We start from the raw sequence: 26,140 nt of genomic DNA, 5'->3' as shown, positions 1-26,140 counted from the left end.
CCCCACAAAAAAAAAAAAGAAAACTTTAAAAAGGCATAAATACTGCAAAACGTCCGTGTCACACAGGTTGAAAAGCGAGCTTGCCAAAAGTAAAAGTTTTTTGTGCAGCACATGCACTCAGAGAAAAATCGGGCCTCCATTTCTTAACCTCTTCTGAGAAGCTTAGTAAATATAATCCGATAAAATACTAAATAAATTTGTATGTTTTATCGCTCGGTGCAGACATATTTTCGGTGGCTTTTAACTGGTAATGGAGCCTGTGCCGCTTTTGGAATATTAAGCATACGCCCGGTTGCCTGCAAACAGGTTGCCGCAATTCCAGTTGGCAGTTGAACCAACGCATCCTCCAAGCTGGGCCACGCCAATTATGGCACGCACTCATTAGTGTCCGCTCTTGCATCCCGCCCATCCTCCCTCCCCCCGGCACGCCCCCCGCCCCTGGCTGCATTTACCGTTGGCCAACCTCATAAACCAGATAATGCCACTGCCGCAATTCTGTTTCTGTTTCTGTTGCTGTGTCTGTTGCTGGCTTTGGCTCTCCTGCCGTTTAATGAGCTTTGTTTCTAGTTGTTTCTGCTGCTATTTCACCCATCATGTGGAGCACACGATTCCCGCTTTCCCGCATCCCTGATCTGCGCTTTTCCTGCTTTTCTCGGCCAAGTCCCCAAGTTTTCCCGATGCTCCAATCGGATTGCTGGTGTGGTTCGGCGACAAGCCAGGAAATCTGCAGTCGGTCTCCTAGCAATTCCAAAGAGTAGGACAGTGGCACGTGGTTGGTTTCACAATTCTGTGGCTGAAGAATATGTCGTATTCCCACTAAAAATGCATTCACCCCATCATCCTGTTGCAAGGCTTATTTCCCGGTTTTCTAGGTGGTAAGCTTTAAGAGTTTTGTCATTTGATTCAGTGAAATATTTCAACTAAAGTGTCCCAATGCGATACTTTTCAGAGTCCTTTCATAGGAAGCATTTTCACTGTGCAATACTTATTCAACTAACCCATCGATCTGCCTTGCGTCTGCATTTTTTCCTCGCTGTGGCAGTCAACACTTGCATCTGTTTGCCAGAAAAGCGTTTTTCCCCGCATCCGCGTCCGCGTCCACGTCCATTTTCATTCCATCTCCGGCATCTTGGCTTTTCACGCCTTGTGGCAGTTACCGTTGCAGCACGTTTTTCGTTTTGTTTTGGCTGTTTTGTTTTGATTTCGCTTCTTCTGCTCGGCGCTCAGATACAGATACACATGTCGTCGTAGCGGAGAGCACAGATACAAGCACTCGGCGGGCACATAGATACCCACACAGACACACACAGGGGCGCGGGGCTTGCTCGGTTTGTTTTAATTCTTTTGCTTCGCCGAGTAAAAGATAAAGAATGAAAACGCAGCGCACACAGAGGCAGCTCCGAGTTCTAGATACTTTTGTCTAGCGCTCGCCGCTCAGTCGCAAAACCGTTTAGCGCCGAGACGGACGGCGAACCGTTGGGAAATTACACAGAAAATATGGGAAAATCGCTGAAACAACACAACACCAAGCGAAGACGACACGTCGAGTGTCTCTTGTTGTAACGTTGACGCGAGTGAAAAGCGCTTTTCTATTTTCGCCTCAAGTGCAGCCTCCTCGCTGCTGAAACCCCAAAAAATAAAGAAAATAAAAAAGTCCCCAGCAACGTTTCGCTTTTACACAAAATAAACACTTGACGCGTGTGTCTTACTTTCTAAAATAAAATAAGAAAATCGGCAAGAAGATCCGAGAAAGAAGCTAGACGACCGCGTTTCTCGGGCGGCCAATTTTAGCCAGGTTGACAAAATGCTGGCCCTCAAGGAGTGCCTGATTCGGGAGGGGGTCCTCAATCTGGACAGCCCCGAGAAGTACCGGCCCTACCATCTGCAATTCAGCAGGAGCAGCGGCACCATGGACATTCCCCGATATCGCAGTCAGTATCTATGCATTCCGTACATTATTTGGCGGTTGATAGCGGGTATCTGTCAGATACGCCGGCGTTCTCCAGATAGATTCGCAGGCGACAATGAGCGGGCTGATCAAGTAATCGCACTATTTTTAGGCAGCTAAATCACTGTGTAATCCGAAAGATCGCACTTGTATAGTATGCAGTGCAGGGAACTATTTATTATACCAGCTGAATCATATATGAAAGTTCAGACTTTGAAAACGGACTTTAATTTGTGTGTTACCCCTTTGGAAATGTATAAATATTTTATTTACTGCCTGATATTTTATCACAGTGCTCAGTCAGCTATGTAGACTTTGTCCGGTAAGAATCAGTTTTCATTCCAATTTGTTATTTTTGAACGCTGGCGTCGACCAGCCGAACACTTGTCCAGCTATCGCGGGTATTTCCTACATAAATACACCTTTTTTCCAATGGATTATTGTTTAATAACTGTTAATAATTTGTACTGCCATTGTTTACCAACAAATTTGTTGGCTGGTGGACTATTGTGTTTCGACCCTTTATTGTCTGAAAAAACTTATTTATTTGGAAGTTTGTGTTAAAGCGAGACAAGTTAGCCAAGTTAACCAATCCCGGACCCAAAAGATTGTGTCATTTGTCTATGGCTGTGCGGAGTTCCTTTGTCTTACCAACGATTGCTGGTGTTTATAGACCAGCCCGCTTTTATTTCGTTTCGATTGTTTTTACATATTTCTCTCTCCCTAAGTCTTGATGTATGGCCATTTTATTTGATTGTAAAGGGCTTAAGTGCCAAAGAGCGGAATCCAATCCGATTCCCCGACCTGCCTACAAAGCTGTTCCAATCAGAGGTCATTTGTGTACGACCTGTTATCCAATCATTCGAAGAGAACCAACGAGAAAGATACTTTGTCCAAGCGGATTAATGCTGACCGACTATCAATAAAGTAATTTACTTGCGGGGAATTAATTTGTTTTTGGGATGACCTGCGATAAATGATTTATTACCCCATTTGATTTGATCCGATTTCGTAGGGGGATTGAAGGCTATTAACTTTGCTGATACATTGAAATATACCAATAATAGATTTTATATAGAATATATATTTGTTTATCGAGCGCCTCCCTTACAAAGTGATTCACTCTAATTGTACATGAGAGCTGCGGAATCCCCATGGACAATGCTTATCAGAATTTTTACTACTTTCATTTGAGTAAATATTATTTTAACTTGAGGTTTCGATTACCAAGCATAGGAAACGTGTTGACTCAACCCTTTTCAACCTTTCAAATGCGCGATTGAAGACTTGCTGTAAGGGATCCCATGGCTTGATATCCACTTCCCACTCAGGAACTTCACTTAACCCAATTTCCTGCGTGCTGCCACCCACGCATCCACATCCACATCCATCAACGGCTTCCCAGGCGTTCTTTTAACTGCTTTTGATTGCCAAACATGAAATTACACAATTTGATGCTGCACTCGCTCGTCAAAAGTTTCCCAAGACTCAAGATTCTCCCCGGACCAGAAGCCCATCAAAAGTCGGGCCACTTTATGGCCGATGTCGATAAGAGGTTTTCTGGCTGTTGATAATTAAATGTGTGTTTATTGCACAAAAAAAAAGTAAGGCAGATGGTGCGGCAAGAGGGGGAAGGGGACTCCGCTTCGTCGTGGGCAGTTTGCCCTTGCATTTAAAAATAATCCCAAACGACGTTGCAACATTTTGCTGCCTGCGAGAGCAGCGCTGTGGCAAACAGCAGACTGCAAACTGCAAACTGTAAACAACGACGGGGCAGCCACTTCTGTAAAATGCAGTTTTTTCCTCAATATTGATTCAACTTCTGCCTTTTTTCTGTTGCAGCCACACACGTATTAATAGGCATTGGCTGGCTCTTCTGAGTGCATTCGAAAAAATAAAAGCCAATTACTTAAAGCGTTTAAATAGGGTTAGCAGACTGCTAAATACATTTCCAGATTAAACTTTACTAAATACACAAATAAATTGCTAAACTAGGAGTTGCTTCTTTAGAGTAAATTATATTTTCAGAAAATACTTCCACACCGATTTTCTTTTAGTGAACCTTTTTTGTTTTGCGGTCTGTCTCCGAATGGGATTGCCTTGACAATATGATATTTCTGCAGCAAGTTTGAGCCGTGCCCCTGTCCCTGTCGCTGCCCTCTCCCCTCATTAATTATGCAACCTGGGTCTGCGGCACAAGACACAAGAAGACAGAGCCAATCGATCAATCAGTTGGCTGCCACACACAGAAGCGTTTGCGTTTGGTAATTCAACGCAGCGAAGCCGCAAAAATGTTGACAGCAGTTTTGTTATTGCTTCTGCTGCCTCTGCTGCTCTTGTGCAATTGTTATTATCCCTGGAAGCGTTTTTTAGTTTTTTAGTTACACGAACTCCCAGCTGTTGTTTAGTCCCGATAATTAGCTACATTTTCCTGGCCGCTGCAATTATTCGCCAGAGCTGCTTGCAAATCGCTTTTATCGCATAACCCATAAGGCAGCGTGCCAACGGCTTGGTTTATTTATTTTTCTGGTTTGGACTTGGCGTGGATTTTGATTTTGGCATGCAACCCATTCATATACGTTGGAGAATCCCACGCTGGCAACTTGCCTCTCAAGACTTTATTTTCAATTTGTTTATGTTTATGACCAGATTTAGCCATTGCGTAAATGCATTCGGAAATATAATATTTGGTGGGCCAAAATGATTTTGGCGCACGTTCTCGATACATTTTCCATAATCGGAGCTGCCTCATCGAGTTCTGTTCGGTTCTGTTCATTCAACTCTCGGCCATTGTCATCCTTAATGCAATTTTCGTCTTGTTATTTTTAAACATATCTCGTCGTATCTGTTGGCAAAACAAAAGCTAAGCGAATATTTGCTTTCAATTATTGCTGTTGCTGTTTTTTCCGGAGAGGAAACTGGGTAGCGATAAGCATAAAATGTGTTTACCTTTGAGTTCAATATTTCTTTGTATTGCAGCCAAGGAAAAGTATCTTATGTTTCCATTAGGTCAATATTTACTTGTGCCGAATTCTGGGCAACTTTTCTTTAGGTTGCTGCAAATGCCTCCTATTCAGTGAACTATATGTACTGCTGATGCTTCATGACATTTGCGATTCTTTGAAAATAGAAAAACACGTGCGCACCCCCGCCAGATTTGCTGTCTTTATACGGTTTGCCGGACAATTGCCAATTATAATGTATTCTTTGCACTTGACTTGGCCCACAAAACTATCTCAGGTGATAAAAAAGACGGCTGAAAATCTCATGCGATTTTGTAGAAGGAATTCAGACAGCAATGTATTTTTACGAAGTAAACCAACAGAAAAAACATTTCAATTAATTAAGAGAACGCAAAAAAGACAGAAGAGGTTGAGGGGAATGGCGCTTGGCAACATATTGTGGCTGCTGTTTTCAATTGAGCGTGGGACGTGGTCCCAAAGATAAGCATCAGGGGTTAACCAAGCCCTTCAACCGCCGATCGAAATTACTAAGCAACAAATTTGTATACCCTTGCAGAAGGTATTATATTTTCAGTCTAAAGTATGCAACGCAGTGAAGGAGATCTCCCAAAAACTGCATCCTGAGTTTGGTTTCGATTTTTGGGTTGATTTTTGTCACATTTTTATGATGTGACCCCTTGTGAAAAATCCAAAAAATGGCCTAAAACTAGCACTTGGAAGCCTATAACTTTTCCTAATGAAGCTCGATATTTGATGACCGAAGCTAGCTTCCTTTCTTGTTAAGTATGACATATGTTCGCCCACACCCTTCTAATTTTCTTCCCTCTAATTGTATTGCAAACAAGTGTGAGCCATTTAACTTAAAATAGGGTTATTAATCATTAAGATTGGCTACTTATTTTGGTGTATATGATAGTATCGAATAGGAATGTTTCATTTGATCGGTGCAGGTTTTCCTACCTCAACGAAACGCTTTGTTATTGTTTGCAGCTTTCTTGCCGATCTACAAATTGACTTTTGCTTTGTGGTTGTTTGCTCTCACTATCTGATAAGATATGCGGCTGCGGCTTTTTCCTATTTGCGCTCTCGAGATGTGCTAACCGTTTCAATATTTGAATTTCACTGGGCATTCGTAATTGCTGGACAAACATCGCCATCCCGAAGATCGCTCCCCTCGCCCTCTTGTTTGCCTGCTAATTGTGTTTGGATAATTTCCCTCCGTTTTCGGTTTTGACTGCCTGTCATAATAAATTAGACACAAAATATTCGCTGAGCTCTTACATTTGCTCGCCAACTGGCCAAAAAGACTTTAATTGTATTTTATCTGTGCACATTCGTGAAATTCCATTTGGGCACTTGGCATTTGAAATGTGCGCAGCAGCTGTCAAATAAATGGTTTATATTGCATTACTTTCTGTAGCGAATTTCGGTTCTTTTCCCAATGCAAGATACCTATACAAGATTAATTAGCCCCGTGTGCTCCCCAGTTTTTCCGCACAGAGAGCATAACTAATCGCTTATGCCTTGCCAGTTGTCAAATGCGATTTGCATTACCCTTACGCCTGCATTACAGTCACTGCCAAAAGTACGAGGCCCACAAAACTGCACTCGACGTCGTCGTCTATAAAAAGCGGGCAACCCTCACCTCACCTTGACATGGTTGTAGGTGTTGGTGGGCGGGGCCAAGATGAGGGGGCAGCTGGGGGGTGGTTGGGTGGCTGGGTGGCTGGGTGGCTGTAGAGCATGCAATATATTAATCCGAGTGCTCAGGTGCAACTTAATTGCTGCCAAGATTTGCTTTTTACGCGCCAAGTGCGGTGCGGGAAAAGTGAATTAGGAAAGCAAACACACGAGAGCGAAGTCCTGCACTTGGGAAAAAGAATTTAGAGGGAAATGTTCGCACACAAAAATATTACGAATTAATGTTTGCAATTAATGAGCGCAGTATCTAAGTTGGTTGTTGCTCAAAGTGTTTTTATTTTATATTTTTGTACCTAAGTACTATAAATACTCTTCCTTATTGCCAAGTGTAGTAATCCCCAGTTGGGGGACATCTGGCTGCATTAAGCGGAAACGCCATTAGGGAAAACGAGTTAACATTACTTTTCATTTGGCCCACTCTCACTTAAGTTCTCTTCCCTCTTCCTTCTGCTTTCAGAAACCATTGCGGCCTCAAGTGACTTGTCCACAGCACCTGCCACTGCCAAAACTAGCTGCCAGCCACCAGAGCCGCAGAAGAAGCTAGAGAAGCCATCCGCCACCAACTCGGAGGACTCCAGTTCGCAGAGGAGCAGCAAGGCGCAGTCGTACCGCGGCCAGCACCCGCACTTCCACCACCACACCACCCCCGCCTACTACACGGACCTCCAGCTGCGGATCCACACCCCGAACGCCTCCGATGTGGGCGCGTTGAACGAGAACTACCAGAGCGTCTACGCCACGCCGAGCACCCAGCTCGTGGAGCAGCGCTCCTTCCCCAAGAGCTCCGCGGCCTCCAGTAAGGACTCGTTTTTTCGTGGCGACTCTGCGTCCAGCGACAGCCACTCGAGACAGCCGCTCCGGCGGAGCCAGCCGAGAACCGGCAGCGAGGGACGCTTCTTCAGATACTCGCGGGCATCTGCGAGCCCTACCAAAGGTGAACCGCCCCTCCACTCCCCCATCCCCACCACCGCAAACACCACCAGCGCCACCACAAGCACCACCATCAGTAGTCGTAACCCCGTAGAGCAGGCTAGTCCCAGTCCTCCTCCCCACAAGGAAGGCGCTCCCAAGGAAGGCGCCTCCGGCCGGAGCAGCCGGCACAAGCAGCGCTTCCAGAGCCGCTCCCGGCGAGCGGTGCGCGTGCGCAGCGAGTCGCGTCCGATCAGCGCGCTCTACGACATAATATGCAAGGAGAAGAACCTCGTCCACAGCAGCAGCAGCAGCAGCAGCAACAGCAGCAGCAACGAGCAGGAGAAGGAGCAGCAGCCAGGGAGGGATAAGGATCAGCCGAGTAGTAGGAACTCAACCGACAAGCTGGCGACCTTTTGGCCCCTGCACCATCACTACCTCAATCCCCCGATGAGCAGCGGCACTCCGGGCGGCACTGGCAGCAATCCCAAGCAGCAGCAGCAGCAGAAACAGCAGCAGCAGCAACAGCAGAAGCAGCAACTTCTGGTGACGGGAGCGGCGAGGGAGTTGCCGGCGAGCAGCGATGACGAGGAATCCCCGCTAGCGCTGCACCCGAGTCGCAAGGTCACCGATCTGAGTGCCAAGGCCGCCTCCCTGCCACCCGAGGAGGCGAACTCGGATGTCGGGTTGTCCCTGCCAGCAGCCTCCTCCTCCTCGAATCGCTTAAATCTGCGAGTGGCCAGGAGCCTGGAGCCCTCCTCCCGCAATCTGCCCGCGTCCGCCTCCCAGGAGGTGCAGAACTACCACGCCGGCGAGCCGGTGAACACGGAGCGCCTCTTTGTGGAGCCGCCCAATGTGCCACTCTCCGTCCTCCGGAAGTCCCTGTACAACGACGGCCTGGGCATCGAGGAGTGCGACAGCACCACCCAGTTCAGCCAGGGCGATGTCTTCGACACCCTGGAGCGGTGGAGCCAGGAGATCGGCTCGGGCCCCCAGCTGGTGAATGGCCACAACCACCACCAGCACCAACGGCTACAGGAGCAGCACCACCAGCAGCAGCACCACCACCAGCACCACCAGCAGCAGCAGCACCACTCAGACCCCGAAGCAGACCACCAAGAACCCGATCATCTCGAACTCCAACTCGACCAGCACGCTCATCAATCATTGCCAGTAGAACCCAAGTCTCACCACCACCACCAGGCCACCAATGCGCGCAGGTAAGCTGGTTCCGGTTCCGGTTCCGGATCCCGATCCCCTCCCCGCATGGATCCCTCCCCCGAATCTCGTACCTCCACCGCATGACGAGTCCCCAAATGTTCCTCATTCCTTTGCGGGGGCAATTACGCGCACAATTAGTGCTCCCTTCGCCCCCTTCGTCGTTAGCCAAGTTAGCCAAGTTGGCCAAGGATAGGTTCTCCTGATTACGGACAGGTGTCGGGAAATGGGAGTTGGGTGCTGGGTGCCCACCTCCCCATGAGAATGTTGTTATTCCAGACGGTTAATTACGCTTCGATGAACGGTGGTAGTCAAGAGTATAGGAATCTGAAAGCTAAATAAATGGTTAATTAATTAGGTATCTTGTACTGTGGTATGAGAACAGATTCATACCCCAGTACAAGATACCTAATTAATTAATCATATATGTAGACAGTTCCTAGTTAAATGTTAATTTTTGTTTATAAATTACAAGTTCGGTCAGTTAAACATCCCGTTTCAGTGCTATTTTCCTGACCACCAGCGTGTTGTGTGCGCTGTGATTCGAATTACTCGGGGGTCATCAAGCTGATTACCGTCGAGGGTGAAAGCGTTTTGTTCTCGGAAGTCGTGGCTGATTAACCAGCAAGCATAATGCGATTTCGGTTGTGTATATACGTATCATTTGATGGGCAATATTGGAGCTATCAAAGCAACCTGCTCCGGGGCTAAACTCTCTCCCCGTTTCTGCGGCCTAATCTGTTTAAGGCTGCACCGCCCTAATCCTTGGCGCACAATCGAAACAAATTGCCTGCATTGTGGCCACCTTTTGCCATATGCTGTATGCTATATGCTATATGCTATCTTCACCCATATTGTTCGACGACGGTTATACAATGCGCCTTGTGGCGGCTCCCTTTAAGCCGGGCCCCCAAACAAATCGAGATCCACGGGGGAGGGGGCTTGTTAACAAACGAAATCCGTGTATTGTTCGCCGGCTTCTCCTCCGTCGGCTGTTACGTGGTCCATTGTCTTGGGGTTGGGATTGGGAACGGTGTGTGTGGAGCTCGACCTGGGGATCGAATCGCAGCGCGACATCTTCTGCTGAGATCTCCGGGGCTTCGGCAATCGCATCAGTGCGTGGAGTGCAATTCGCGGCGGCAGCCAGTCTTCAGTTTTCGATCTTCGGCTCCATCAATTATAATGCGATATATCACGGCAACGGCAACGGCGACGGCGAGTGTCTCCGAGTGACCCCCAACCTCGGCGGAGGCCTCCTCCCCCAGAAGAAAGGCGGCGTAGAAAGCACCTGTTTCACAGCCGAACCAAACCCAAAACCCGAAACTGGCGACAAGTTTTTCCAATGGGCTTTCGCTACAAAAATGCCTCGTAAAAACCGAGCGCTGCATAAAAGAAATGAAGAGTGGAAAGAAGAGTCGAAGAGGCGATTTTCTAAAAATGCATTCAATGTAGAATCTCGACGAGGAAATTTGAATGCACGGCAATTAAGTGGGGAATTTATCTGGGGCCCCGCTTTTCGGGCGTTTCGTGGTGTCAACACCGTCATCCGATCACCTGCTGCGTCTGCCTGGCCATCCACCTAATGGCCAGTTACTTGGCTAGATAGTTGGCCAGTTAGCCTGGCCCAGATCGACAATGGTCTAGTCCTGGTTTCGCTTTCGTCGCAGCTGCGCTCCCAAAAAACGAGAAGCCACGAAAATAAACAGCATCCGCCAAACTGGTTATCATCACTTTTCCTTTTCCGCAGAGTTTTTCCAACGGGTTGGAAAGTTCTCGCTCGGACATCCAGTGGCAGATACGTCATACACACAACTCGTATGTGTCGCTGGCAATTTATACAATTTATGGAAATTTCCATTTGGCGGGCGGGCAAAGTCAAGCATCAAGAATAGAAAACTAAGAGCGAGGCAGATGATGATCATAACGATGATCGCAGCAGAGATTGAAGGCATGGAAAATACCCTTTAAAAGGGGTTCTAAGAAGTCAACCCAAAAGGTTTAGTGTTGAAATTGAAGTATTAAATTCTTAATAGTCCATCATAAAAAGTCTCAAAATAACTTCAATTGAAATATCTACTTACAACGTTCTCTGCCAACTAAGCATAATTATTATTGAGCCTTCCAAAATAATCTTTTAATAACTAAATGAGTCAGTGTCTAGCCTTCAGGATGCCAAATCCATTTAACTTTAAAATCAAGAACACAAAAATCCAGTTTCCCTTTCGGTTGTAATGGGTTTTCCAATTAAAAGTATTTTCCTAATGCCATCCACATTGTTTTCGCTTGGGTTAATCCCTTAACCTACTTTCTGGAGACCAGGAGCTCACTCCTCCGCGAGATTTCCCGGTGTTGACGATCGATATGATCGCGGCCTGCCTCTCCGCAAGGACGGACCGAAAGACGCAGTATCTGTGTGTCCGCATGACTGCCGAGCACGAGACATCATAAAGTACACAAAGCGAAAGAAGTGACACTGATGCGTCGCGACATTCAAATGTGCAGCCTGTCTACCTGGCGAAACAGAGAAAGAAAGAGATATATCTCGCAGATAGACAAACTGACGGACAAACTGACGGACAGAACGGACAGAGCGGACAGCTAGACGAAGTCTTGCGCTTGATTGAATGTCTGCGACAAGCTGCAAAATTCTTCACTCGGCCGCTAAACAGAAATGGGCTAAAGATGCATTGTCGGCGATGAGGAAGTGTCTGCTCGGCTGTGGGTTGTGGGTATCGCTTACACTGCAGACTCGAGATACTCTTCTCTGCTCGAGATACTTTGCACAAGATACTCTATGGCAGCTACCTGCGCACTGCCTTCTGCGCATGCGTGCAATAGTCACTGCGATCCAAAGCAGTCCGCCGAAACAATAACAGACTTGTTACGCTTTGTTCTTTGACGGCCGGGAGATAAAGCCTCGGTTTGTTGTCCATATATCTCGTATCTTGTATTTTGTATCTTGTATTTGACGAGCTCGAATACAAATGCCGCTGCTACCTGGCGCAAATGTGCGATGTGCGAATTTGCAGCGCTCTCTTTTCCGCTTTGAGTTATTTTCGGGGCCCGTCGAGTGAGTTTGTTGCTGTTCGCCGTGTGTCTGCAAGATACCAAGCGGCAAAACCCAAAAAAGCAAAAACAGCAAAAAGGCAGGCAAACAAAAACAAATAACAAAATAACCGACAAAAGCCGCTCCGTGGGTTTCCACTGGGTCTGCTGGCCGATGAGGCGGCAGTTGCCGAGCGTGTTTGCTGCCGTCTAGCCGTGCCGCATTTAGCGGAACTCCAGAGAGTTGTACTCGAATGAAATATATCTCTGATATCTCTGATTTTGTTTTGGTGTTCTGATACTTCGATTTCGCCTTGGCCACCGCTTGTTATTTCCGTGTGTTTCCGTGTAAACAAATCCCAGCCGAGTAATACTGTAATCCCCGCCTCCGCAGATTCATAACGCGCACCACGCGCTCCGCCAGTCGCCAGAGTTCCGCCGGACACTCTCCGCCGCCTCCGTCGCACCGCAGCGACGACTCCTCCAGCAGTTCGCCCTCGCCCACTCGCAGAAGGAGCAAGCCAGGAGCCGCCACATCCACCGCAGCCACCTCAGCCACTCCAGCTGATCATCCGTCCTCGTCGGCGAACGGCAACAGCTCCGCTTATGAGACGGCGGCCACCACTGTGATGACCTACGACCACGACCACCACCAGCGCCGCAATCCTCCAGTCGAAGTTCCTAGTGCTCCATCCTGCGAGCCACAGCAGCCGGAAGGCATCCTGCTCCCTGTCTCCTGCCCCACTGCATCCGCCAACTCAGGTGAGTCCCCGCCAAATTCCTCCTTTTCTGTGTTCTTGCATTGTTGTGTGTTGCCTGTGTGACGTCCTTGTGTTGCCTGTTTGTGTTTCGAGTTACAGTTCGTCCTTGGGCGTTCCATTGTGTCCTGTTTAGCCTGCTTACTGATCCTCTGCCTGCCGCCATGCAGCTTCCCATTCAAGGCTACTAACGAACTCCATCAGCTCTTCACTTCATGCATCCTGTTCCAGTTTCATTTCATAGGAGACAGCATCCCTTTTCCCACGACTTCAGATCTCTTTATTCACCATCGTCAACTTCTAGGGGTATCAGTATCAAGTGTGTGGCTTGGAGTCTTATATTCCTCCTTAACCCTACCAAACATCAATCAAATTACAATTATACGACCCTTTATTTCCTGCCCAAACAGATCGTTTGAAACACAGATCACTTAGATCGTAAAACTGCCTACCAAGTTGTGGCTACTTTATGGTATAATTGCCACCACAAACCATTACGATATTGTAATGGCCTTCAAACTGGATATTTGACAAACGATCCATTTCGAACCTGCCGAATAACTTGCTCAACCCGTAATTTAGACAACCCTTCCATCTGTTTTTGAAAATCCTTTACAGTATTGATCTCACAATCATCCCTGATTCAGAGAGATCTGTAAACACTAATTATTTGTTCCCCCTCTGCTCACCATTCACTGGCGTTCCCCTCGATCGTTTTCCCCCCGATTGCGAACATTACGAATTCATTAATTCTTGGGCCGAACTTTCCCAACCGAGGTTCGGTGAGTTGGGTAATTAGCCCGCCCCATGCCGACTCTGCCCTGAACCGCGCGCCTGTCAACGTTTTCTGCAAATTAGCCGCGGAACGGAGCCAACTCGAACTCCATCATCGGAAGAGGCGAGTCGCCGGTTTCTCGTCTCGTTTCGTTTCTTTTGCACACTTAAAAGCAATTTAAACTAAATTAGATTTTTGTCGGCTTGCCAATCAAGCAAAGCGTTTTCTAGACAAATGTTAATTTGGCTCATGAGACCTTCGGCCGAAACATTTAAATTAAATTGCAATTGAGCAACTCGAATCGAGTCGATCAATTTCAAATCCAAAATGTTTTGACTGGCGAGGTTTTCTCATATGTCAGAAAAGTCTAACAGCCCGAATTACATAAGACAATTTTCGCAATTTTTATTCGCATTATGACTTTTTTATTTTGATTTGCAAAACTCTTGCGTATAAATGAATAAAATTGTTTGTCATTTGATAAAATCGATGCCCAGACTTCACGCAACTCAGGCAGGGGAAAGATGCCATAAAATCGCTAATAGATCCCAGCCGAAACCCGGTCTTCGACGGGCTGTGCCCAATTTTTATTTTATTTATCAATGAATGGGTCGGATCGGAATCGGAATCGGGTTTATTATCAATGGACAAACGGACAAGGGTTTCATAAATTTTTGACAGTCGCCGCGTATCTCTTTTGTAACGGTTTGCTGGCGTTCGAGAAAGTCTTCCCAGAGATCGTTGATCGTAGATCTGCATATCGCATGGCATATGGCCATCGTGGCTATGGGAAGTTTCCGTTTAATCGGAAAGTCTTAGCCAGCGTTTCTTCTGGCCACACAGAACGCAACGCGCAGCTGCCGAAAACCAATAAACAACTACGATGATCGATCCGGGCATTGGCTGGAATTCAATTGTTTTCGCTCTTTGTTTTCCCGCTGGGCGTATTGATTTCAATATTCACCAATTTGGCAATTTTGACTCGCTTTATGCGGAATTAATTTGATTTCTGCGCGCCGTCTAGAGGGCCAACGATCGCCAGATCGCCAGAGAGCTTAGAGCGTTCACTGATCTTTGACAGGCAGCAGAAGGCAGAAGACAGAAGGCAATGAACGGCCAGATTCCGGAGATGCTGGCGGATGATTTGCCAAAAAGTCAAAAAGATTTCGGTTCCCCATTTCTTTCGGATTACGAAATCGCTTGGGTTTCACAAAGGCCACATCTTTTGGGGGGCCGAAACAAGGTTGAGATGGATTACGGATTACAGCGCTTTGAACCGTTTTGATTTGGCAGAGTCTAAAATCTCGGGGAGATTTGTGTAGTACGTAAAAACGACTACTATTTACAGTCATTGTAGTATAATATTCTTGTATAAACAATGTTGAACAGTCATGTCCACATTCCAAAAGTTCCCACACTTGAAAGAGTCGTAAATTCTGGTTTATTTGTGAGCGAAATCTAATCGTTGGACGATAATCTAATCGCCGCTTTGTCAGTTTAACGTCCAATAATGTGGACAGAGTTAATACATCATCGTTAAATGGAGACCTAATGACCCGAGATCGGCTCGAAACTTTCGTTTCGGCCTAATGCTTTTCTTTTGTCCCAAACGACTTTCGCAACTATTTCGTGTTTGTCACCACACCAATCAATCTTTGCCAGCCAGCCAGCCATTAGATTGGATTGAGTTGGCCTGAGCTGAGCTGAGTTTTTCTCCCAGACCCCCTTATATTTGCATTATGCAATCGACAACCGTTCACGCACACAAAAAGAAACGACACAGCAGCAGCAGCAGCAACCACAACAAGCGGCAATCATAAGCTTTAATGTCTTACTAAAACAACAAACTCCACGCATTTTACCCTCTTGAAATCACACAAAACAAAAAAAACCAAACCCAAACATCAAAATGCAACAACAGCCAACAGCCAAAGCCGAGGAAAAGCTGGCAAATGCAGTATTAATTGCACCTACAGCCACAGCAGCAACAACAACTGCCACGCGAGGCAGCGCAACAGCAACAACAGCAGCAGCAACTGCAACAACAGCACTTGCAACAACAACACTAAACAGCAACACGCCACGCCCATGCCGCCCCTCGCTAATGCCAACAAAGCGCCGTTAATTGTGCTTAAGACAGCCACATCTGCAGCAGCATCACTTGCAGCAGCATCGCTTACAACAGCAACAGCAGCAACATCCAGCAGCACGGCAGCAACATCTGCTGCTGGCTCGCCCGTTAAGCGTCGCAAGAATCCCCTGTCGCCGCTGCGCCTCGGCAGCCAGTCCACCATTGCTCCTCCGCAGTCGGTTGCCAGTCCGCTCCTCAGCGGCGGCAGCTGCTCCTCCTCGACCACCTCGCCCCAATCCTCGCCAGCGGTGCGCACCACCAAGGCGAGTCGCCTGCGAGCCGCCGCCCTTGGTGAGTCCCCCCAACCTTATCTCTTAACCCCCCGCACTCCGAACTAGTGGAGGTCACCAGGTTCCCCTCCCTCTAGAATCTACAATCTAGAATCGAAATCTACAACCCCCGTAGTTAACCCCTAGCCGCAGTAGTTTGTTTCGTGTGCATTTGTGTTGGTAACACACAGAGAAAAAAGGTTTACAAATCTACAACAAATATACTTCCTTAAACTTGGGTTCAGAAATATAGAATCTCTGTACTTTACTAACTCCATTTCATATTGCATAAAAAAGTTTCATTTTTCGGTGATCTTTCCTCCAGAGAATACCTAACCCAAAATTAATTCCATAATGCCAAAATTGTTATTGGTTCATAAAAAAATTAACTGCATTTGGTATTATTACAAATCATTTCTTTTCAAATTCTATATTTAAGTACAAATATTTAAAAAACTTCTCTCATTAGTAGTAACATTTTTTAAGTAGTAAATTAGCATTTTTATAGTAGGAAATATTATTTGTTATTCGTTTTTCTCTGTTGGCGCCCGCATTTCATCACCCTCAATATCGTGTGCGTTTCCCCTTTTTGCCACCCAACCCGCAGATAAAAAGAAGGAAGAGGAGCAGCGGCAGCGCTTCAGCTCCCCCGCATCCCCGAGGGCCTCCAGCAACGGAGCAGCTGTAAGCCAGCGGAGGCTCAGCAACTCGGAGCTGTCGCCCAAGTCGCCAGGTGCTTGCGGGTTCACCTCGGAGCCAGCTAGCAACCCGGCCAACCAGGCCACTCCGAGCAGGATCCCGGCGAGGTCTGCCTCCCAGCCGGCGGACACGCCTCCCGCCCAGCGACGCCAGCCCCTGGTGGCCGTGGGATCGGGCGTCTCCATGAAGCAGAGCCTCAGCGAGCTGCACTTCACCGGCGGAGCGGTGAGTCCGCCGAAGGCCTCCGCGGAATGCACCCTCCGGATGCGACCGCGCACCTCCACCATGAGCACCGAGAACGCGGACAGCGGACGCCGCGATCCGCTGGCCAACCTGCAGCTGAGTCCCGTGCAGAAGCACAAGAGAACGGTGAGGATTTACCAGATCGCTAATATTAATATCATTTATTAATAATAACATTATGTATTTGTAGCCCGAAGTGTCACCTCGTCGGTTGGGAGACCGCGACAAGTCGGCCAAGCGGAAGTCGAATCTGAACCGTTCGTTGACCGAGGAAGCCACCAAGGATGGCGGTAAGTGGGCCTCCACTGGATGCATTGCAGCAACGACGAACCAACGATGAATGGGAATGGATTGGATCATTAGATCCGATGATCTGATGAGTGTGGCTCCAAATTGGGAATGCCTTCAAGCTTGAATGGCCGCCTAACGAGGTTACCACGATGCTGAGCAGCCACACTCGGAATCATTCGATCTTCGATCTTCGAGCGCCATGTGGCTGCCACCGAACCTCACTGAGAATCATCAGCACCTTAAATATCACTTGCAACACTTTCACCTAAATCATTTCGTGCTGCGTCGCGAGAGCTTTTCCATTGAAAGAACTTGTGTAAAATATGTTAAAATCCAAGCTGTGCCAACTCCCCGTTCAATGTTATGCACGTGTTTGTCCAGTGGGCTGCTTTCTGACTCCCAACCCAACTTGAGTGACTGCTAACCATCCGATCTTCTCTTCCAGATGAGGCTGCCTCTTCGACCCGCCGACGCCGACGTCGCGAACTGGGAATGGCCCGTCCGCTGGTTCCTGGCGAGGATGAGGCCCTGAGGGATCTGCTGCAGACGCCGCAGAGGAGTTCCTGCAGCGAGTCCACCGCCTCCGTTTCGGAGACCCAGCGCCAGGTGGCTCCCGTAGTAGTGAGGCACCCGGTGGTTCCCGTGCGCACCATGTCCGCCGTGCTGCCCGCCCCGCGACCCTTGCACGCCCCCGCCGCCCGGAGCGTCGCCCAGAAGTTCACCGAGCGGACCAGGACCGACCTGGCCGAGATCAAGAAGATCGCCGAGCAGTCAGAGGTGCCACCAGGCAAGCCAGATCCCTTGGCGGCGGAGGAGAGCCAGAAGATGGCGGCCATAATGCGCAGGAAGAGCACAGACGAAAGTGGAGCAGTGGGAGGAGTGCCCAGTCAGAGCTCTCCGCCCGCTCCCAACCAGATAGTGTCGATCCTGAAGAAGAAGGAGCACGGCCTGGCCGACTGCAACTCGAGTGCCTCGAGCAACCCCTCGCCGGTGACCTTCTCCTCGAGCGTGGTGGACCACCCGTTCTCGGGAGCCGCGCGCTGCAAGCGGCAGGGAATCCTCAAGAAGCGGTCCAGTCTGGACGAGTCGCGCTACTACTCGCGCTCCCACTCGCCCGACGAGCGCAGCATCCTGATCAAGTCCGCGCGGAGGAACTCCCTGGAGGAGGCGGGCACAGGGATGAGCACGAACCATAACCAGGCGCACGGGATCCTCAAGCAGAGCAGCTACGACAGCAGCAAGAGCGACGGCTGCCCCTCGGCGACGGAGAGCCAGCCGCACAGCATCCTCAAGAAGAAGGACTCGCTGTCCACTCCGTCGGACGGCGGGTGCCACAAGCACGTCTCCATCTCGCAGGCCGTCACCCTGGCAGCCGCCGAGCTGGCCGCCTACGACGGGATATCGGGATTCGAGGACGGCGAGGAGCACGAGATTAGGCCCATCCTCAAGCAGGAGAGCACCTCCAGCGAGGAGGCGGTGCGTCCGCCGAAGCCCATCCTCAAGAAGAAGTCGTTCGGGGAGGCGGACGAGCACGAGATCATCCGCCCGATCCTGAAGAGCTCCCGCAAGAGCAGTCGCGAGGAGTTCGACCTGAGTGGCCTGGAGCACGACTCAGGCGGCGACTCGCTCCTCCTCTCCTCGATCCTCAAGACGGACTCGCCCTCCAAGCGCCGATCGCTGGGCTCCGCCTCGCAGGACTTGGAGGACTCCGCCGCCGGCTCCTCCTCCGGCGGTCTGCTGAAGCGGCGGACCCGCTCGCTGGAGCGCCAGGAGGTGCAGCCCGGCATGGACTTGGCCGCCGCACTAGATGCCATCGCCACCTCGCAGGCCGCCCCCAGCCCAGCCAGCACTCCCGTGGACTTCGTGACCACGCCGACGAGCCTCTCGGTGGCGGAGCGGGTGAAGCGCATGGAGCTGCTCGCCACGCCCACTTCCCGCGCGGCGGGCGGGGCCAACGGCAGCTGGGAGTCGCCGCTGCAGGCCTCCTCTTCGGAAGCAGGAGCCACCGCCTCGCCCAGAGTCCTCAAGCCGAGTGTCCTGCGCCGGGATCTGCAGAGGGAGCGCTACAAGACGCAGCCCGTGACCAACGAGGAGATGAGCTTGTGAGTCCTAAACATTATTTTAAATCTTGGGGATTTATTGGGTGATATATTCTGCATAAAGTATGTAATTCATAGTATCGAATTAGTGGAAAGGAAAACCTTGTAAACATCCCTTTTTGGCACCACTTCGATTCCGAATGCGATTCCAATTTCCATTCGAGTCGACACATTCTCCCCCGAAAATTGCGCATACGCCGCGTGGCCTGTCAAGCTGTCAACCGATTCTGCAGCGGACGCCAGTTCACGCTTCGGCGGCCCAAGAATTCCAGCCCCCGAATCCGAATCCGCATCTGAATCCGAATCTGTATCTGTATCTGTATCTGTATCTGTGTTTGCGTGGAGCAATATTTGTATACCCGCATCCACTGCTATTTTTGGTCCGCCGAGCACATTCTCGCTGGCACTTGGCCGAGCCTATAAATATTTATACCATCACGGTGCCCACAACACTGTCAACTGGAAAACGCCACAGTCCACAGTTGTTAGGCCATTCAAACGCCACATTATAATCCAGTCATGATCGGCTTTATTAACTTTAATGTGGACATACTCCGCTAGCCACGAAGCCATAAATTAGGCGACTGCGATGCGATTCTGATGAAATGTTCAGCACATTTTGCCAAAGGGGATATTTTGGCAATGCTTTAATTGCCTTTCCATCTGTGTAAACAAATGGGAATTCTGCCTTCCGAGGAGCCATGGAAACCATGCTCCATGGCCGCTGACCCCAATTCGATTCGCTGTCACACAAGTATAATTCACTTTTCCCCGCCGCCTTAATTTATTGGCCGACCCGCCGTTGGCTGCTGTTGGTGTCACTTAAGCAGCTTATTGCTTGCCTAATTACCTGCGCACCGACTACACCAACTATTGAGGCCAAAAGAACCCGCGAGTGCGCGAAATACAAATAAAGGTTAGTAATGCTCGGGCGATTATGGAAGGTCGGTTGCTTTGCAGAAATAAGTTGCGAATATCGCATAGATCTGTTTGTCTGTCAATTTGCAATAGTTGTTTGCCAACCATACATGGTATTCTTCTTTCATGAATAATCGAATCACTTAACTTCAATTACAAATTACCAGAGATACGATTTATTGCGACTTGAGGTGGAGAGGTAGAAAACACGAAAGGCTAACAATTGCATATCTGATTACCACTGGTTCTCCCAAGAAGCGCAACCAAATCGACCGCCATTAGGCACTATCTTAGCTTAGCATCGTTCCCAAACAATTAGTTGTTCCCAACTTGTTGGCCACGAATTCTCACCTGGGACGGATGGGTAATTTCTGCGAATTGCGGATTGGCCAATGTCGGGCTCGTAAACCTAGTTTCTTCGCTAAAAGCATTTTAGAATTTCGAATTTCGACTAGAGATAGAGCACCTCTTCCACTTCTTCACCACTTCCACCTTTATTTCCACCTGCAGTTCTTGTTTAACTGTGTTTTTATGTCAGCGTTTTATGTGTTGTTTGTTGCCGGTGAGTGTTCTGTTCTGCTGTTATTATGGTTGCCTTATTTTTCGGGCGTCCGTCTTTTGTTCCACTCGGCACTCCCTTCCCAAAAAGCTGAAAAAATCCAACCGACAATATGAGTAACAATGTGAGCCAGTTGTTGTTGCTGTGAGCTGTTCTGTTGTGCGGCTTTTGTCTTTTCACACTCTCGCTGGCTGTCACATTTGCATTCACCATTCAGCATTCGGCGAACGGTATTGTCAATATCTATATCTTTGCACTTTGCCGCCGCTCAGAGCCGTGAAATTTATGCTGCCCATACGCTGCTGTTCCCTTCGTTCCATTCAGAGCCCGTGGTCATATTCGCCAGTTGCATTCGGTAGCTTGCAGCGGGCGAACGCGTTGCGATACAGATACAGATACTTTCGTATCTCAGAGGTACAAGGAAGAGGATTCCGGCTGTCGTTCCTTCCATGTTGCTGCTGCAGCGACGTCAGAGCGAAAAAAATGTTCGAGGCGTACATCAGAAAACGGTAACAGCGGTAACAGGGCCGCCAAAAATCGAACTAAAACTCAGCTGAAAAGCGAAAGCTAGAAGAACCAACAATAATCGCTGGCATTGAGGTAGTAAAAAGTGCACGCCGACATGTGTTGGCCGATCAAATCGATACGGCTCATATATGCCCACTTCGGAGTTATGCTGTATCTGTCCCAATCTCCCGATAAGATTACCAACCGAAAAGCAGCTGTTAGTCAGCCACAAATGAGACTTTGCCTTTCAGTAATTTGGTGGTTAAATAGGAAAGAAAGCTTTAAACCTTTGCAGATGGACAGACATACATGTTTAGATTGGTTAAGGTGGTGATGCTAATCAAAAGTATATATTTTTATAAAGTCTTGCAAACTTCTGACTGAATTTATAATACCCTCAGCAAGGGTATAAAAAAGAATAAATTAAATAGTCTGATCGTAAATGTGTCAAAGCAAAAACATAATGGAGAAATCGTTGCTGGTTTCCTACGGGCCAAGTAATTATTTTATGCTGCCATTGAGAAATACCTGTCTGGTCTATAAATAAGTCATTTGTGTCACACTTCGGCCCATTCACAAGTCCCAACGAAACATTCGAGTATTTCCAAACAGAACTCAAAATGACAGGGAAAAAATCAATGGAACTTTTTGAATCATATATATTTTGTTTAAATAAATTTGAAAAAGTTGCCTTATCTTTTAATATCAAAACTAAAAAACAGCTTTTTTGAATAACGATTCCCGCATGCTCTTCGATCCCAACCAAAATTTCTCTTTCACTTCGTGAAGAGTCGAAGAAAATCCACCGCAAAAGAAAAGCCAACGAAGACATTTCCCATTTTCCCAGTTGGACGGCGGAAAAGCAGGGAAATACCATACCAAAATAAATATTAAGCACGGGCAATAAAAAGGCAGAAAACAAAGCTGAAAATAATTTAAATTTGCCGACAGCGACGCCGGCCGCGGCAGAGCACCACCGAGCCACCGCACCACCCAATTCTCCTCTGCCGACGGACGCTCTTCGCCCGACGTTTTGTTTGTACAATTTTTGCGCTCAGTTGCTCGCGATCGCTTTTTCAATTTTCACGTATCCGCCAGCAGCGCGCTGAAATATAAATTGTATTTTACGTAAAACAAAAACAGATATCGCAAACTATAGTTTTGTTCCCTTGAAGAGGGAAGAGCAAATAGTGAATAGTGAATCGAGTGTGGAAAAATCGAAACTAACTGATAAATTTATCAAGTAAATCGCTGCGCGGTTCGGTCGTTCGGTCGTTTTCTTATCAGGTGAAGAACCAGATAGTATATTCCCTATATCGCATGTGTGCCTGGTGGAAGGAAAACCACGTTCCCTTCCCAAATTCTTGCCCAGTTGCCGGTTGACGGGCTCACAAACCGCGTGTGAATTAGAAAAGGTAGTAAATCAACCTGATATTTCGAGAGAAACACCCGAAAAAACTTGGGAATTCGGCGTGAAAATACGCGTTTCTTGAAATACATATTTCGTAATGTGCTAAAAATAAGTTCCATGGAAATGTGCACTTTGCAGCCAAACGAAAATTCCAATTTTCAGTGCCACAAATCGTGCAAAATTTGCGAAAAGTATTCAAATTATACATTGAGCAGCAGTGCCAATGTCTGCATTAACTCATTTTAAATATATAATTTTTTTTTGGCTATATGTGGACTGAGTTGGCAAGATCGAAATCGGTTCTTTAAGAGTATATATACGGCTGATGACCACGCTCCTTTCGATTAGATCACTCGCAATCTGGTGTCGTACGTTTTTTATTATTCTCGGCAACTGTTGCCTCTAATCACGATTTGTTTTCGAGATATATGACAGCTGAACGCCGAATGAGTGAATTCTCACGGATTTTCCACCCTTCCGCCCCCAAATCCAATTAGCTTCAGCTAGTTGCTGCATTCAAAATGTTGCGTATTTTTAGGTTTTGTATTTTCCGCTTCCTCTTTTTACATTCCCTGTGCGCCAGGCATGGAAAATGGGCCTGATAAACAAAACAAATATTGGAAAAAGTCGAGAGGCGAACAAGTTGTAGGTGAGGCACTAAATATAGAGCGGAATCTCAAGAGGTTTTTTAGAGGGTGATAAACTTGCGAGCTAATGGAAGAGTCTGTGTGGAAAAATATACAGTGGCTGCAGTGGTATGGTATACATTCCCCCTCTTATCATCGATTCAATTACCTTTCACTGCTGGCGTTTTATTGCGGAATCGTTTGGCTAATTCTTTTGGCCATCGGCGAGCTTGTAAACTTTTACCTTCGCTCCCCCGGAGGCTCCAGCCGAATCAACAAAGCCATCAGCCGGCGGCGCAAAGTTTCACCACCAAAACATAATTAAGTTGGCCAAAATTGCCTATAATTATGTCCGAGTATTGTTGTCAGCTGGAGGGAACGACAGAGGTGAAGGTTCACAAAGAGATTCACAGTGTATTTAGGCCCACTGTTATGTAAATTTCAGCACGCGGGAAAAAGCGAGAGTTTTTAAATCGGATTTTTATTTTACAAAGTACTCATGACATTTGTCATGAATGAATTGTGATAATTTATCAACTGATTCTTTAGTATTGCATTATTATTTATGATGCTGTTTACTGATACTGCTTTAATATTCTACCTTGCAGCTTTAAAGCCAACTTCGCGCCGTTCGACATCTCGGCCACGTCGGCGTTCAAGCCCACCAAACCACTGGACATCCGCCTGACCCACGCTTCGCAGGCACCACAGGCACCGCTCATCTCCCCGATCACCGGCCAACCGCTGAGCCACGTGCCCGCCCCCCTGCTGCTCTCCTCGTCGACGAACTCGGGAGCGGGAGCGGGATCCTCCTTCCGGCTGGCCCGCAGCTCCACCCAACCGCTGCAGTCGCCCCGAGTGGTCCACTTGGCCAGTCAGGCTGCTGCTGGTGGCTCGCCACAGTCACAATCCTCCCTGCTGGCCCGCCAAAACTCGGTGAACGACAGCGTCAATCTCAGCGAGCAGCTGACCCTGTCCATCGGCACGGACAGCGAGCACATCTTCGAGATGTCCGCCTTGGAGGAGGACTCGGCCATCCAGTCGCTGGGCGACGAGACAGCCGCTTCCGCATCCGCGAACTCATCAGCCACAGCAGCAGTAACCTCAACCGCCACAGCAGCCACTTCAACCGCGACACCACCAAGTGGCTTGACGCGGAGCAACAGTGTTCGGGCCAGGGCCAATATGTTCCAGCAACTGCAGGAGCAGTCGCGCACTCAACGGGCAACGGGTTAGTACGAATTTATAGTAGGTCGGGATCCCCTATCTCCCAATCCCCCACTCACCCATGATAATGAGGCATCATCACCGTTGGCTGGGTTGCAGAAATTAGCATGGGGCATGGGGCAATAAAGCAGACGAGCAGCGACCGCTAAGTTCAACCGCTGGCACTGCGAACTTCGTTGGCGAATGTCGCAAGCGGACCGTAACAAGAAGGCCAAGACCACGGTGGCCAAGACCAGAATGGGAGCAGATTAGAGTAGAGTTAGAGTGCAACTTTGAGTAGGGCTAGGGCCACAATACTTTTCCATAGAACTAGCAGCACTAATATGCTGAGTAACCAGCCATCATTTTCTTTGGTTGCGAATTATTCATCATAAAACATGGTTATGGTTTCCCAATAACAAAACTTTAGGAAATAGTAAGAGGAACCCTGCCAGTTAGCCTTTAAAACTTATTTAGATAAGGAGTATTTTAGAGCCAATAATAAATCAAAATATCCACTCAAGTAAATAACAGGTAAATAATAGGCAGAGGATGTTTTATGGCCAACTACAGATAACTGCAAAGCAAACAGTTAACATTTGTTTATTAGCCTTTCAAGATGCCCAGCAAAACCCATATAGTATAGTTCGTTTTGCGAATTTTAATTAGCCAAGTCCCTGCCGGTCAGCGAGTGTCGCTTTTTCCAGAGTGTTTGCCAGACTTCGCCATTAGCCGGTGCTGCTGTTGCTGTAAGCCTCTCATGGCTGTTGGCCAAGTTAATAAGCTGTGAAATGTGTGTCACTTGCCCCACACTCGCACTCACCCGCACTCTGGAAATCAGCGGCTAATTGAGGCCCGCGTGTTGGGTAACTCGGCTTCATTTGTGGCCAGGTGAGGGGAGCTCCTCGGAGCAGGCCACTCGAGATTAGGCGTTCGCTATCGACACCGAATCGGAATCGTGTAATATCAAATAGTAACTATCCCCCCCTGGAGAACTCTGCCAATCTAGTGCCTGTTTTGTAGTACAGCCACAAACACAATCACAATCATACTCGTCATATTCATCCTCCGATTTTAGCCAGAATGGGATTTTAGAAAATAGTTAGTTTTTGTTCGTTAGTTCGAGGTGCTTAGGTCCGCAGATGAATACTATTGAGTACTACTCGTACTCCTACCAGAGGAACAATGGAATACAAGTGTGCAAATTGTCCGTTTCAGGAGCCTCCCGTCAATCTCCTCCAGCTTCAGCCGAGGTCTCCTCCACTGCCGCCGACAACTCCCTGCAGAGTGACGAGCTGTCCACGCCAAATGCAACGATGGATGCGGAGTTCGGTGAGTAACTCTTTGCTAATGGGTTTCCAGGGGAGGTGGGTGGTAACTGGAGATCAGCTGGAAAGGATTAACCATCCATCCATTCGAGTTACCACCGCACCTTTCCCATTCGCCCTTCTTACGTTTTGTTTGACTTGCACGATGCTCATTTTGGAATGATAAAACCTATATAGTTCATACCAGATATTTATTGTTGTTGCTTACTGTGTCTGTGTTTTCTTTTCACACATATTTGTATACTTTTGATTGACTCGCCTGAGACTAATTTATAATTAACTCGAACAAATTAGCAGTGGCCGGTAAAATTCAGTGGCAAAAAATGCAAAAAAAGTGCAACCAGGCGAAATTGCGCAACGAAAGAAATGGAAAAGAGCAGAAAAAACAAATCACACACTAATTTGGTTTTCCATGCATGTGCGTTCATCGGTTTTTCATTTACGACTTTTTCATTATTTACGCCAGTTTGAGTTTTCTAACAAATGAATTAACTCCTTGTTATTGTTATTGTTGTTGCCGTTGCCTCTGCCTCTGC

General features: G+C 47.9%; 1 protein-coding gene across 1 annotated transcript in view; it reads left to right on the top strand.

Annotated features, from left to right (window-relative positions):
* Positions 1 to 26,140, top strand: part of LOC108099003 — a 105,261-nt gene that overhangs the window by 39,712 nt on the left and 39,409 nt on the right. Inside the window, 8 exon segments of the mRNA XM_017202235.2 lie at positions 7,070 to 8,741; positions 12,179 to 12,546; positions 15,239 to 15,739; positions 16,325 to 16,785; positions 16,850 to 16,949; positions 17,396 to 19,052; positions 23,679 to 24,301; positions 25,495 to 25,608. Of these exon segments, the coding sequence (XP_017057724.2) occupies positions 7,070 to 8,741; positions 12,179 to 12,546; positions 15,239 to 15,739; positions 16,325 to 16,785; positions 16,850 to 16,949; positions 17,396 to 19,052; positions 23,679 to 24,301; positions 25,495 to 25,608 (5,496 nt within the window).

The sequence above is a fragment of the Drosophila ficusphila genome, unplaced genomic scaffold (assembly GCF_018152265.1).
Source record: "Drosophila ficusphila isolate 14025-0441.05 unplaced genomic scaffold, ASM1815226v1 contig_288, whole genome shotgun sequence".
NCBI lineage: Eukaryota > Metazoa > Arthropoda > Insecta > Diptera > Drosophilidae > Drosophila > Drosophila ficusphila.
Note: the sequence above shows the minus strand (reverse complement) of the source record. Positions and strands in the feature narration are given on the sequence as shown.